This window comes from Erithacus rubecula (genome assembly GCF_903797595.1).
Source record: "Erithacus rubecula genome assembly, chromosome: 5".
In the NCBI taxonomy this organism is placed as follows: domain Eukaryota; kingdom Metazoa; phylum Chordata; class Aves; order Passeriformes; family Muscicapidae; genus Erithacus; species Erithacus rubecula.
In genome coordinates, this window is record NC_136687.1 from 38,609,692 (window position 1) to 38,623,951 (window position 14,260).

General features: G+C 38.8%; 1 protein-coding gene across 8 annotated transcripts in view; it reads right to left on the reverse strand.

Annotated features, from left to right (window-relative positions):
* Window positions 1–421: 421 nt before the first annotated feature.
* RAPGEF2 (Rap guanine nucleotide exchange factor 2) overlaps window positions 422–14,260 on the reverse strand; it is a 182,211-nt gene continuing 168,372 nt past the window's right edge. For 4 of the 8 annotated variants that reach the window (XM_079307523.1, XM_079307521.1, XM_079307520.1 and 1 more), the window contains 6 exons: window positions 13,493–13,675; window positions 10,896–11,048; window positions 8,652–8,877; window positions 6,503–7,140; window positions 3,684–3,992; window positions 422–2,522 (listed from right to left, as the gene is read on the reverse strand). In XM_079307523.1, the coding sequence (XP_079163649.1) occupies window positions 2,497–2,522; window positions 3,684–3,992; window positions 6,503–7,140; window positions 8,652–8,877; window positions 10,896–11,048; window positions 13,493–13,675 (1,535 nt within the window). In that variant the 3' untranslated portion in view covers window positions 422–2,496. Of the gene's footprint in view, window positions 2,523–3,683; window positions 3,993–6,502; window positions 7,141–8,651; window positions 8,878–10,895; window positions 11,049–13,492; window positions 13,676–14,260 lie in introns of those variants that run through there. The other 4 variants (XM_079307522.1, XM_079307526.1, XM_079307524.1 and 1 more) reach the window with 3 other exon arrangements.

A 14,260-nucleotide genomic window follows, 5' to 3' on the forward strand; every position in this document is an offset into this window, starting at 1 on the left:
AAACAGTCTTCTGCATACCACTGGAAATAAAGAAGCCTCTGGGGAAAAAATAAAATCTACAGATTGTATTTGAATTAACATCAGCTTTTCTTACTGGGGTGATATTTATTATTTGCAATACCCTGTTTGGTAAAAACTCAAATGGATCACCTTCCATACTTCTCCCTACCCAAATGTTAAAACATATATTCCTTACTTTTACACTATTCAGAATATATAATCAATGCAATCTTACTTTTAAAACTGTTTACATTCTACATACACCTGAACCCATACCTTTTTTGGCATCTCAAATGTTTCTGCTGGGTATGCTCACAGCATCAGGCATTCTCATTCATCAGTACACACACCAAAGTTTTCAAAAAATATCAGCAGCACAACTTTATATTAAGAAAAACTCCACACCAGTGGTTTGCCCACATCACTTGGCAATGTCCCTTTAATATTAATACACAGAGAAGTAAATTTTTTTCATAAATTTGTTCAAGTATGTGGAACATGGAAAATGCATAAGAATCAATATGGACTTCATTAATGTTATATTTATTTATTTTCCAGCTTCATACAAACTGGATGTAGAAGCATAAACATAGTACATTTCTACCATTTTCAACAAAAATATAACCAATATGTACAATTATTGTATTAAAAATACAAAAGGATACAGACTCCACCAATGTCTTTCTAAAAGACATACAGGTACAAGTAGTATCAAAAGTATGAGGAAATCACCAGTTAATTGTACATTCTGCACTTGACATCACAGAGCGAACTGAGATTAGCAGTCCTATGGTCTACAATTACTTAATGCTTATATAACATTTGTGCAACTTGTGATAGAGCTAGGATTTTGTATTTCTATATGCACATGAGGTCCATAGCCTTGAGAATAAAACTGGCAGATAATGCATATTACATATAAAATTACAAATGCATAATTGACAATGTGGTATATAAGCAAATAGACAAAAGCTATGATTACTGGAGAGAGAATTAAATAAAGCACTGACATTTGTTTGATACAGTGAAAAAACACTGCAATTTGATCTTTAAAAGTTGAAGCTATTTACGTTTATCTACTGATCAATATGATCAGCTGAGTTCAATGGAAAAAAAAAAAATCCAAGACCAGCAGTTCCTCACATTTGAGTACTACTCGGATTGGCAGCCTTCACTTCTCCGGAGTCTGTGCAAAAACAACACAAAAATAGAGGGGAGGGTCATTTCAGTCATTATAGGGTTAATAGCAGCTGTGAGCAGGTGGTTGCTACACATTGGCCTTCTCTACACATGCAGTGTTCCATGAAGCCATTAACAGTTGTGACTATTTCTGCATTGCAAAGGCTGGCAAATCTAACTCTGTTATTTTGTTTTTTTTACTTAAAGGCTTGATTATCCCCTAACGTTGAAGTCAATAGATGGAGGTTATTAGATCAGTGTTAACAGCTGACACGAGCTGTGACATCCCAACTTGCCTTCACTGCAATGTTATCCAGTTAATTTTTATTTTAATATAACTACTATATAGTTTAAAAAATATATATATAACTTAGCTGTGGGGTTGCCATCTGTCTTATTACAATGGGACACTTTTTTAGCATGCCATCCTGTATTCCACAAGGCACAGGTGTGAGACACACTGTGTCCTCTTCCATCACTGACCAGTTGTGAGCACTGTGTTTCTGCATTTACACCAGACCCAGATGAGGATGCCATTAACACTAACATTTACAAACTTGTGAAGATTCCAGGGTGGGGCACATAAGAGCAAAACCAGGTGGTCCAAGGAAAGGCTGCATCCTGCAACCTCTGCCTTCCCTTCTGCCCTACTCAGCCATGTGATAGCAATATTCTTCCAGGAGCTCAGGCTGGCAACCCTACTTACAGGTGTGAAATAATACTGTAATTACTATTCAGATGCACTATTTGATCTCCCAAACGCAAACATACAAAATTGTAACAAAGGCATTGTAAACAAGCAAATAAGCACTGCCTCCTTGAAGGATCTCAAAGCAATTTTCTCTTTGTAGGTTAAAGGCCAAATGTAATTTGACAACTAACTTATCTCATTATCCCAATGAGACTAAGTGCTAGGATTGTGATTAAAATCTAAAAGGAAGATTTTAAAAAACCCTTCCAGGCATTGGGAAGTGCAGCCAGAGTTAATCATCCTGATGTGATGATCTTGGAATTTGGAATGATACTGTGTGATGTGGCAGACAGCGACAGTGGTAGCTTGGAGATTGCTGCACTGTGCATTTCAAGCAACACAGTTTGAAAAGTGCCAGGGCGATTTCTTCACAGTATTTCACATGCAAGGGGAGAGGGGACAGAAGGGGGAGGGGCAGAGGAAGAAGCCCCATGCTGCTTTAAGGCAGGGAAGGAGGCAAATAGGTCCACCATCCTTTAATCATAGTTCCAAGGCTCCTATTCTAGGGACGTCTTCTTGTGCTCTCCTTTAAGGTGGCTCACTCTGGATCCAGAAAAGCCCAAGTCTTAGACAGCAGAGACTTGTTCATCTTCTGCAAACATAATAGGATAAGGGAAAATAGAATTTAGTTCATAAAGAACGTGACTGCTGAATGAAACAAGCTGTGCATACAACAACAACTGTGTGTATTTTGCTCATGTGTTCTCTATTTCATTGTATATCATGTAACTACACATACTTTTAAAACAATCTAAGTTTCAGTACATTTCAGGTCTCATGAAACATATTCCTTTGGAATTTTGATCTTGAAGAAAATAAGACAATTGCTTTAACTGAGCTAGATGCAGTTATTCACCCTGAGGAGCACAACAGATACTCCTAGATACGTAATAGCTTTAGAAAGGCATCTTACATTTTTGCCTAAATATATCTTCAATTTAGTCATCATTAGTAGAAACAATTAAAATTCTCTGTCATGGTAACTCTCGAAGTTTGAGGCAATTCATTTAAGGTAGACTTCTTTATTTTTCCATCATGTTCAACTGCAAAGTTCATCCTGCACCTAAAACCTTAGTAACTGAGCAGCTAGAGCAAGAAGGAAAATGTTATCTACCATTAAGCAAAACGAGGCATCCAAGTGAGTGACTTGGGCACCACCCTGCCTAAATTTTAAGGACCTAAAGCTGCAATCCAGCTACAATTGCTCTTCCATAGAAAAACATCCCAGTTGAGCTAAAGCATGAAGATGTAGTTGCATATGGACCAGCAAGGTATTGAGGCAGCAGTGGGCTCATCATGTGAAACAGCTGGAGTGGAAGACTCAGTGTCCACAGTGTAAAGAGTTTCAGGCAGAATGTGAGCCACTACCCAAATTAACCTGAGCAACAGTGCTCTACAGGGTTGGATGTTCAAGTATTCTGTAGACCAGGATACTTTTTTGATCATTAAATACATGGCTTATGTGGAAAATCACAGCAGGCAGGGCTGTACAAGATGAACATAGGCAACTTCAGAGAAGCTGCTGAAGCCAACTGCTTGGGTGTTCAAGATTCAGGCAGACCTACATTCCAAATTCTAAATTATATTCAGGAGGAACTGAATCCTTTCCCTTCCAAAAAGCTAACAAATAGCAAGTTTGGAAATGAAACAGAGTTCAAATTATGGCAAGATCTTTGCAATTTGCTTTGTGTCTGCAAAAGCGCTGACCCATTTTGCATGCAGCACACTCAAAATCTAACAACCAGAAATTTACCGTCTTCCTCTGTGGAAAACCCTTGAGATGGATAGTGAGCAAGACGTGGATCTGACTCATTTGGTTTATGCCACTGAGGTTTGTTCACAGGCCTGCCAGTTGAATGGCCGTGAGGCTGCTGCTGCTGTGGAGTTGCTGTCCCATGAGTCTCACATGTCCGTGCCACCATCCTGGACCTCTGAAGTGCTACGTTGTAGTCTGGAGGCTTCCTGGCTGGATGGGAGCCACCTTCTGCAAACTCAGCAATAGGTATTCCCACGTAACCGGGAGGAGTTGGAGGTGGTTCCCGATACCGACCCTCTTTTCTTGCTGCAGGAAAAACAACAGATGATTGTTAGAGAAAGGATGCTCAAAGGAAAACACAGCTAAAAGCTAAATAATCATCAACCAGCTCAACAGCCCAGGAACAGAAAATCTGAATGACAAAGGTTAACTATTATATCCTAGACAAAGAGCTTGTGAAAAATCAATCAAGAAAGTACAGAATATACAGCATACACAGGATGTAGCTATTCTTCCAGCAGTGAAGCATTAGTCTAACAAAATTCACCAAATTTCATGGGGAATTTGGTCAAATTTTGCAACTGAAGCTGTTCCATAAACTGTACAGAATAAAATGTACAGTGATCAAAGTAACGTGGAAGACTCAAGAGTCCACAGAAGCAGTAAATGTCAGGAATTCTGGCATCTCCCCATATGCATCCTAATTCTGAAGATGGGCTTTGCATCCATGAGCTCCTTCTTTTGTTTTTAGCATCTTGGAGGGGAAAAAAGAAGTACATCTGATACATTATTTTCTTCCTACAAATCTTACTATTTAATGAGGCATAACTTGCAACTCCAAGAGGTCAGGAAGAGAAGTGGGCTTTATCATTATACTATTTGCATGCACTACCTGCAGCCCCTGTGGTTGGATTCTCTGTAAAATCAAAACTGAAAGTCTTCGTGTAAGAACAAAGACTGAATATGATTTTATCTAGGAGATGGAAAGACGACCACCCAGCTTGCAGATGGATCTCACTGAGATGTAACTGTTTACCTGAACAAATATTAACAAATATTAATATTAAACATACTGAGAAGCTCTCTCAGAGAGAACTTTAAGGGAACAAAACCAGTTAAGCATCTGCAGGGACACATAACAGATAAGCAATAGCCTCTGTTTCACAACTAAGTACTTAGAGAAGTCAGCTGGGATTTTGATACTGCACACTTAATGTGGACCCAGCCCTTTAACACATGGCCACTTTAATGAAAAACCTTACAAATACAGCAGGAAAAACCACTGATACAGACAATTTACTTTCCATAACTTGTCAGACACTGTATATTCTTGCATAAATGGTGATGAAAACACCACCCTGCATTAGGCAGCATGATTTGACTGAAAGGGCAGTACAAGCTTAAAATGGACTTGGATGAAAGTTTTTATAGACTAAAAATAAATCCTTGGTATTGCAACAAAACCAAACATTTTCCAGAGTCTTAAGTATTTTTCTTGGACAAACAATTTTAACTGAGTAAAGCAGCATGAAAAAGTTTCTGAGAAACTTTATTAAAAGATTTCTGGAAATCAGAAGTTGTTCTATAGAAAAATTCTGTTGTATAAAAATTCTACCAAAATACTGGGAGAAATCAATATCTATTAAGTGCAAAAGAAATATGCAAACCAGCAGGTTCTCTTGGATAGTGATTTACAGAGTTACATTTGCAGGGCAGTTAGTTAATAGTAGTGAAGGGCATGGAATTGTGTTGGTTTGAATTTTCAAGTATCTTTCATGTTCTTTCAAGTCTATAAAAATGGAGTGACAAGCACTGCCTTGAGAGGCGAGTTTGGAAGCACACGTTACACATTCTGGAGGAAACCAAGGGTACCAAAGAGTAAATTAGAGATTGGCATGAAACCTTCTTCCTCTTAAGAGTCCAGGCATTTAAACCTGCACCCAAGCTTTGAGGCTGAAAGCCACTGCTAGGCAATATACCCACAGCAACATGGAAATGCAGCTTATCACAGTGGTCTCAGCATGGCTCAATCTGGCAGACATTCAACTGTGTCAGCAGAAAATGGCTTTTAGATACATCTTTGTGTTAACCTGACAAAAGGCAAAGTGAAGGGGAATGAAAGGAAGGAAACAGGCAAAAGTGCAGACGTATTGGATGGCCCACGGATTGGGATGCATAGAAGGAACAATATGATAAAAATGTTAATCTCTGCCAAAGACACCTGCATAGTACTTTATATATTATCCAATCTTTCCATTATTGAATGCACAGAAATTTATTTCAGCTCTAACTTCTTTGAAACCTCTTCATTTTCAGCAGTCCAAAGAAACATTTCAGTTAGTGTTTAAGCACAAAGGGATGCCATTTTCAGAAGTCAGGAATATTCACAATTATCAGGCAAGTCAGACAAAGGCATAAAGTAAAAATCAGGCCACATTTACTAAGATTTCTAAATATAGCCTATGGAGCCTTACTGTGATGAGAAATTCAAATTTCAGAACAGACATCTAAATACATCAACCCCTCAAAATACTGCCCAGCAGTTGAGCTAGTTTTTCAAAGTATGGCAGGCTCACTTGAAACACAAAGGCACTGCCAGAACTGAGAATCAACAATACATTATATTTTCCCTAGTAATAAACACACTGTTAAGGGAAAAAAAATTAAGAAAGACTACAAAATGTTCAGTTTTGCTTCAAAAATTAAAAAAAAAAGAAAGAAAAGAAAAGCAAACCAGACAAAAGAAATTCAGAACAATATGGAAAAACTTAAGCAAATTAATTAAAATACTTCATGGTAAACTAAACTTAACTTACCAACAAGCCCCTTTGTAGTGCTTGATGCTGCTGCTGTGTGAGTGGGGACGGGAGCTGGCTTTGTCTCCTCTGCTGCTGCAGATGTAATGCTACTGGTTTCAGCTTCAATCGAAACATCCTTCCCACCCCTGCGCTTTATGGTGCCTGTATCACCCTCCGAGTCCTCTCCCCAGTATCCTGTGGAAGATGCCCAGCTTGCTCTGGACTGTGCTTGATCAAGGCCCTCCCTACCTTGGCTTTGCCTGCCATACTTTGCACCATGGTCAGGGAACACCAGCTGGTCCACATGGGCGCCCGGGGCCCAGAGCCCCGCCCCATCGCCGGAGCTGTCCAAGTGAGCGTGGCCAAAAGGCAGAGTCTCCCAGCTCCTCTGGTGCTGGATTGTCTGGATGTTATCGTGGGAGCCACTTGAACAAGAGGTCCAGCTACCACGGCCACTGTCAGCTGCGTCGAGCGAAGCTCTGTCCCCCTGGTCCTGTGACAGCTCTTCTGTACTAGGAGAAGAAAGTACAGTTGCTCCAGCATACAGGCCTCTGGTCTCTGACAGCGGTGCATATGAGCTGGATACACAGTGATGAGGGGGACAAAAAATCCAGTGTTGGAATTGGAAATCATGAACAAGACGCACAAAGAAACAACTGAGGAAAAACGAAACATGCTGTGGGTTGGACTAGGTAACCTGTGTGACATTTTAAAGGCCTCTTTCTATCCAAACCATTCTATGATTCTATGGTTGAAGATTTTGATGTACTTTATAAATTTACTGTTTTCATGAATGGCTAATTAATTTTTGAGACTATAACACTTTTCTTTCAAGTATATCCTCAATAAAACAAAAACAAACACAAACAAAACTGGACAGATAACTTGCTGAAGACTTACTCTTCAGCATGCAATTTCAAGAGGTACAATCTTAACTTTGCAACTGCCCTTTAAGACAGGCAAACTACAAAGACACACAGAGAGGCAAACAGGGTTATTCTACTGCTTTTCCAGCCATGCTGAGCAAATGGTTAAAAAGTTAGAAACAGAATTTAGCAGGAGCTAGCTGATATTCAGGTTTAGATTTCAGTTTTGTTTTTTTCTGCTTAGAAAACTGTGAGAGCTAACTTTTCACCATTTCCTGCAAAAGGAAATGCATTTTAACCTTATTTTTGGAAACACATGCTACTTTGTAGAGCAAGTATGTTTTCTGTAGCCTTTCAACGATTAAGTGAGCCTGACACGATCCCTTACACAGCAGCAGACAAAACCAACAAAGTGTCACTTCTGATTAGCAGATATCCAGGCTCCTGGGACTTGTTCTTCCAGGGTACACTCCTATGAAGACTGGCACCCTCTTCTTCCAAATATTTAAGACATCTGATAGTAGAGTTTGCATAGCCTGAGATTCCCAAAGCTGAAGTACAGTAGTTTTGGAACAGGTCTGCCATTCACAGACCCCACAGGATTAAAACTCCAGAAACCATTCAGAGGATTGAAGCATCCAAATAAACACCAACAAAAAAGTAAGTGGAGTCTAAACAGGAGCCAAAGCTCCAATTATTTTCACACCAAGGCTCACTGCTAGAGATTTAGATAACTCCTCACAGCACTAGCTTCCCCACCATTACAGAAGTTAATTACCTAGAAAATTACTAGAAAACCAGCAGCGTAATGAGAATTTTAGTTTCCAATTATTGTTGACTAGAAGAGATACTTGGAGTAAAATATTTTGGAGTTTGACAAATACGCACTTTTCCATGAAGCAGACTGGAAAATTGCTAGCTATTTCTGTTCTCAGTTTGATCACTGAATAATTGTATGAAAATCTCATCTAATTCAGTTAATTTCCCATGGAGAAAGCAGGCTAAGGTACTAGACTACCACAAAGTGGATAATCTATGGCACCACTGAAATGCTCAGATGATAGCATCTACTGAGGTAAAGTCTTGCTGTTGTAGACTTCACCACTCACTCAGGAGTGCAAAATCTTTTCTTGGCAGGAATGGAGCATTACCACAAAATGTAGCACTGAACTAGTAGTTTTTCAAGAGCAGAGGAGAAAAAATATTTGAGAGATTACAGGGAAAGTTACATGGACAAATACACATGCCACATACATATAATATGGAAGTATAATATAAGTAAGCACAAATAAAATTCTTACCCTAAGCTGTATTGATCTGGTTCAATCATGATTCTTCTATCAATCCTTCCCACACCAAGATTTGTCTCCACGATGCTGACAGAATGCCTCTGTCTCCTCTCATCATGCAAGGAGACTGGCATAGAGTCAAAAGAGGAATTGCTGACAATACTAGATCTAGAAGAAATTTCACTGTGACCAGAATCAGAGAAGTTATCCACAGTGCTGCTTGGAGCCAAAGTGTAGCCTGCAAAGGGAACATCATGTTAATCAGACTCTCCAAGATGACTGCTCAGTTCTTGACAGGCCACTAGCAATACTGCAATAAAACTGGCAATAAAACAAAGCTGCCATTACATTTGCACAACACTGCAAAAGATAAAGATACACAGCAGAACTGTGTGACACCATCTTTGGTATCTTGATCAGAGATTGAGGATTGTGTACTACTCATTTACAAACCAACAACTCTCCTTTCCTCTTCTCTGCCCTCCTCTCCTAAATTCTTTTAAAATTCATCATCATACTTGTATCCTCATATTATGAAATATTACTTCTCAAAATCTGCGTGTGCATAACACTGTCTCCAACACTGGAAGGAAAGAGATGCTCTGGTTCAGATTACTGCTGAAAGTATTCCCAGAGACTCTCATAGAGTCTTTTTATTCTGCAAAACTACACTTCAGAAATGAACAGATACATGAAATCCAGGTGTCTGGGCTAACTGTTTATTACATCCCTTAGCTGAGGGATGGGCAGGTTTTCAAGTTTTATTTGTGATACTTGGCTCACTAATTAATTCCAAATTCCACATTACCAGAATTATGGTGAAATTTGGAGGTAGGTAGCACTGACACAGCCCAACTGAGATAAAATCTGCAAACGATGTCATAGAAGTAGATTCAGCTTTTATTTCAGTATTAAACAAATTGTGCTGAATGTTCTTGCCAAGTTAAAGATCATTAAACACATCCACAAGTTACCACAATTTTCACTTTTTGCTTGCACTCTACTCTTAAGTGTCAAAATCACTTCAACTGATCTACCCCAATTCATTTGCTGAGAACTAATGCTGGGAATTAATGCTATCATTTTTATCTGAAAGAACATATCATTACCTTCATGTAACCATGGATTTTAAAAATCACGTTTCTGATTTGCTTTCTCCAAAAATAAAGTGCTGTTCACACTGTGAGTCAAGTACAGAACTACAATTCCTTTTTCTAAAAATGCACAGGCCTGACCATATTTATTTAAGATCATTCTTTGCTAGTGTAGTATTTGGGAGAAATAATGATGACAGCTTAGAAGAATTCAAGATGATATATCCTCTACGTGTTGCCCTCCCCATCTGACCTTAGTAAATAACACTCAATAGAAGTCACTACAGGCCCAATGTATATGTTACCATAATGCTCTATTATGCAACTGTTAAACTGAACTTTGATGCTATTCTGAAAAGAGAATAACTTGGAAGTCACATGCAATCCATCTAGGCTATCCTACTTCCAAAGTGCCTTTGTTTGGTTGTTTTTTTTTTGTTTAAACTACAGGACAATGCCTCCATACTCTGTTTTGTCAATTCATAGCCAGAACCACCATGAAATCAAACAAACAGGTCTTTTAAAAAATTCCGTTGAAGTCCTAAATTTGCTTTAAAAAATAACCCTGTGAAAATACTTAAAAAAAAGATCTTGGTCAAGAAAGCTCCAATGTATAATACCATTCCTCAAAAATTAATATACATGGTTTAAATATTCAGGCTGCTATTAAAATATGAATTACAGTATTAAATATTCTGATTTGAATTCCAAATACCTTAAGCCTTTCTGTCATATGTAGGTCATATCCCACTCAGATGCATGACACAGCAAATAATTTCTCTAATAGACCAGTGTGGTCAATGCTGTACAAAGATTTTAAGTTTCAACTGACACATCCTTCCACTGAAGGCAGGAAATGCGGAACATGGGAATATTTTTTGTCAGAAGCAGCTGCAGTCAGAGCGACCTACTGCATGAAATCCTGTATCATACCAGGCTCTATTCTGGCTTTTGATCAGCAGAGGCTTTCAAGTACCCTTGAAATCAAGTTCACAGCTATCTTTCATGTATCCCACTCTGCACTACATTTCCTGCCCTCTTGCTGACCGTATGCGACAAAAATAGGAGCAGCAATACTGAGTGTCCAAATTCTCTCTCAGAAGCTTCCAAAGTCCATGAGCTTCAAGAAACAAGATAAGAAATACTGAACATCTACTACTACCTTTCCTTGGAGAGCTCTGTGGTGAAGTAGGAGGCGAAGACAGCTGTGAAGATGCACTTGAGACAGTATCTTCAGACTGTTTCTTGTGGCGATCCAAACTTCCTTCTTCCGATAACGAAAGGATTTTCTTTAAAGCTTGTGGGGAGTTAATGCCTTTAGGTAAAAATTAAAGTAGGCAGATGTAAAGTCCAGTATAAATACATCCTTATGTTTCATAGTGCAGTTACAGAGCAGACACCTCACAGGAAGAAAAGGCTACATTTTTTTCCTGTATATTTCTGAGTTCTTGAAACCAGCTTAAATGAAGCAAAATGTTAAACTTATTCCTGTTTAAAATACAATGCTTTATTTCTGCATATTAGTGCAGATGGTCTTTCATTCTGGCCACTTAAGATAACTACTTTGCCACAGAAAGCATGAAGATTTAATGTTGCAGAATACTGCCTATACAACATATAGTTGAGGACTGTCTTGGGTTGCAAAGCAGATGTGACCAAAAGTATGTATTCCATCACCATCTGTTGAAATCAGGTGAGGCAGTGATCCTTATCTCCAGAGGGGGATATCTTCTGTTAATGGGTCATTTGTTTAATGCAGGTGAGGCATTGATCTTTATCTTTTCTACAACCCATCCTTCCTCCAGGGAGTTATCTTCTATTAATGGGCTGTTGAGTCTCACTCCGTGACTGATAAAATTACATCATCCCATTGTAAGATGCTCAGCCCAGTGGGAGGAGCCAAGCATTTCCTACCTAGATAAAATATCATATTTGGAACACCAAGGCAGCCTTTTTCCACTGGATTCCAGATGAAAACCAGACATTATCACTGGACCTCTGGAGGAAAACTTTACCCTTCTACAGGACCACTACTTCAACTGAACCCGATCTGCCACTGCAGGGGGACTGCAGCTACCATCTAATTGGACTGCTACCACCAGTCTGACTGACAAGGTGTCAGGTTTTCTTCTGGCTCTGTCAGTGTTTTGGCTCTTTTTCTATTACTGTATTTTATTTTAATTTTTCCTAGTAAAGAACTGTTATTCCTATTCCCAAATCTTTGCCTGAGAGCCTTTAATTTCAAAATTGTAATAATTTGGGGAGAGGGGGTTTACATTTTCCATTTCAAGAGAGGCTCCTTAGAGCCTCCAAGAGAGGCCTTTCTTAGTAGGGACCTGTCTTTCAAACCAAGACAAGGAAATGCATAGGAATGGTTACTGAGAAACTTGAACTAAAATTAGCTTAAATACAGATGCACACCATCTCACTGGTTAGTGAAGATTTATATAGTAATAATTCAAGCTGCTCTCCTGTTTCTTTTCTATTCAGAGTAACCTAGAAGGTTGCTGGAAAGAAAACTAAGGATTAGAGTTATGAAACAAGGCCATCCTGCAGCTGGCTTTTTCTCTTTCATTTTTGAGAACTATCTCTGCACCAGTTTATTTTGGAAAACTACACAGTAAAAACATCCTGAAGATGATATATGACGTAAAGATCTAGGACATCAGGAATAGATTTTTTTCAGACCACATTTATCTATCTTTCTCTTCCACTCCCCTCAAAATCCACCCTAGGACAGCCTTATAAGTTAAGAGAACCTTATAAGTCTGACAATTTTGCCATTGTTTGTGGTACAAGTTATTTTCAGGCATTTGTGGACTTTCATCTTTGATCTGTTGGATCACAATCCTGCTATCAATAATTCACAGCTGCCTGATCAGCATAACCTAGTGAGTTTTCAGAAGCCTTGCCACTATGAGCAAAAAATTGCAGTCTATGGTGGTTCAAAGTCCTTTTAAGATTAAAATTTAATGGTAAAATCAACAAGATTTAGCTGAATATTGAGTTGTTTCTTGCTCATTTTGTTGCTTCAAATGTTTTGTTGCAGCCTAAGCAGTGCATGAGGAAAACCAATAAAGAGTGAAATCAGAATTAAGCTCTTGTGCAATAACCATCATAAAGGAAGGGCCAGTTATGCTACATATACTTCCTAGGGATATTACCAAACTTGTGATTTAAGGAGTTCATCAATAGTGCATACATGTTTTGTACACAGATTTGGAAATCAGGGTAGAAGTTGCTCCTATAGTCTGGTGCCTTTCTGTAGAATATAGAGGCAGCAACAACTGCATAACAACAATAAAAATGCAGAAGGGAGTAGAAGCCAAAGGACAATTGTCAACAAAAGTTCAGACCCACATTTCTAACAGGACTGCCACTTCAAGCAGGCCTGAATTTCACCTTAAAAATTTAACTTGTGAAGAAACACCATAACTTCTGAGGCATCTCAAGAACTCCATGTCCCTAATTCCTCTAAGAAAGGTAAGGCAAGATCTCAGGACAAACAGCAAGAAACATTTATTCTTTCTAGCTGTTAGTAACAGGTAAATACTTACACTGATTAAATTGACAGGATGCTTTCCCTACATTTCTTACTTTCCATTTCTAGAGAAGAGAACTATGCCTTGATACTGGATGAACAGATATAACTGCATATCATACTATCAGAAATGTAACTTTATTTGATTAAAAAAGTCTTCCCAACATAGGCAAACAAACTTCAGAAAACTAAACCAAATTCTTCCTTGTTCCACCTACCGAATGGTGGGAGGTCTTTGACTGGCACTTTCTTGCGAGAGGGATAAAGAGACACGGCTGGGACCTGCAATGCTTGGTTTACTTTGTGCTGCTGCTGCTGCACTTTCTGCTGGATGCCTGCCCGGGGAGCCACTGGTGACGTTTCAGATTTCCCGGATCGCTTGTCTCCTGTGTTCTTCGGCACTTTGCAAGAAAGGGGACAAAACACTCAATGACTACTAGCTAAGAACACAGTGTTTTAGTCTGAGCTGTGCAAAGCCTTCTGAATTAAAAAGTGCTCAAATACTCATACAATTAATGCAACATGATATCTTTAGATAGAAAGGATGAAGCAGAAAAGGGGAGATGTAACTTCATTTAGAAGATGTACATTATCAATGAATGTTTTCTTTCTCAAAATTAAGCCCTGATAAATTATCACTTTTGAAAAAACATGACTAGAAGTTATACTGGGCTATCACAAGGACTACAACTGATTCAGAACAGACATATAATGGCTAGTTTTTGCTGCCCTGCAGGAAGGGAAGAGCACAAGATACAACATTTCCTAAAATCAAAACAAAATGGGTTCCCCTCTGCTGCCCCAGATACAGCTCTCCAGCTATCTTTGAAACATCTGGACATAAGAAAATCCCCTACTCCTTCAGAATAACCATATCACTATTCACACTATTAATCTCCATATGTCAGAAAAACATAACTTTTGACTCCCCCATACCCTTTGTACAGACAAATCTAAAAAGCCACTGTACACTACATTGTGGCATC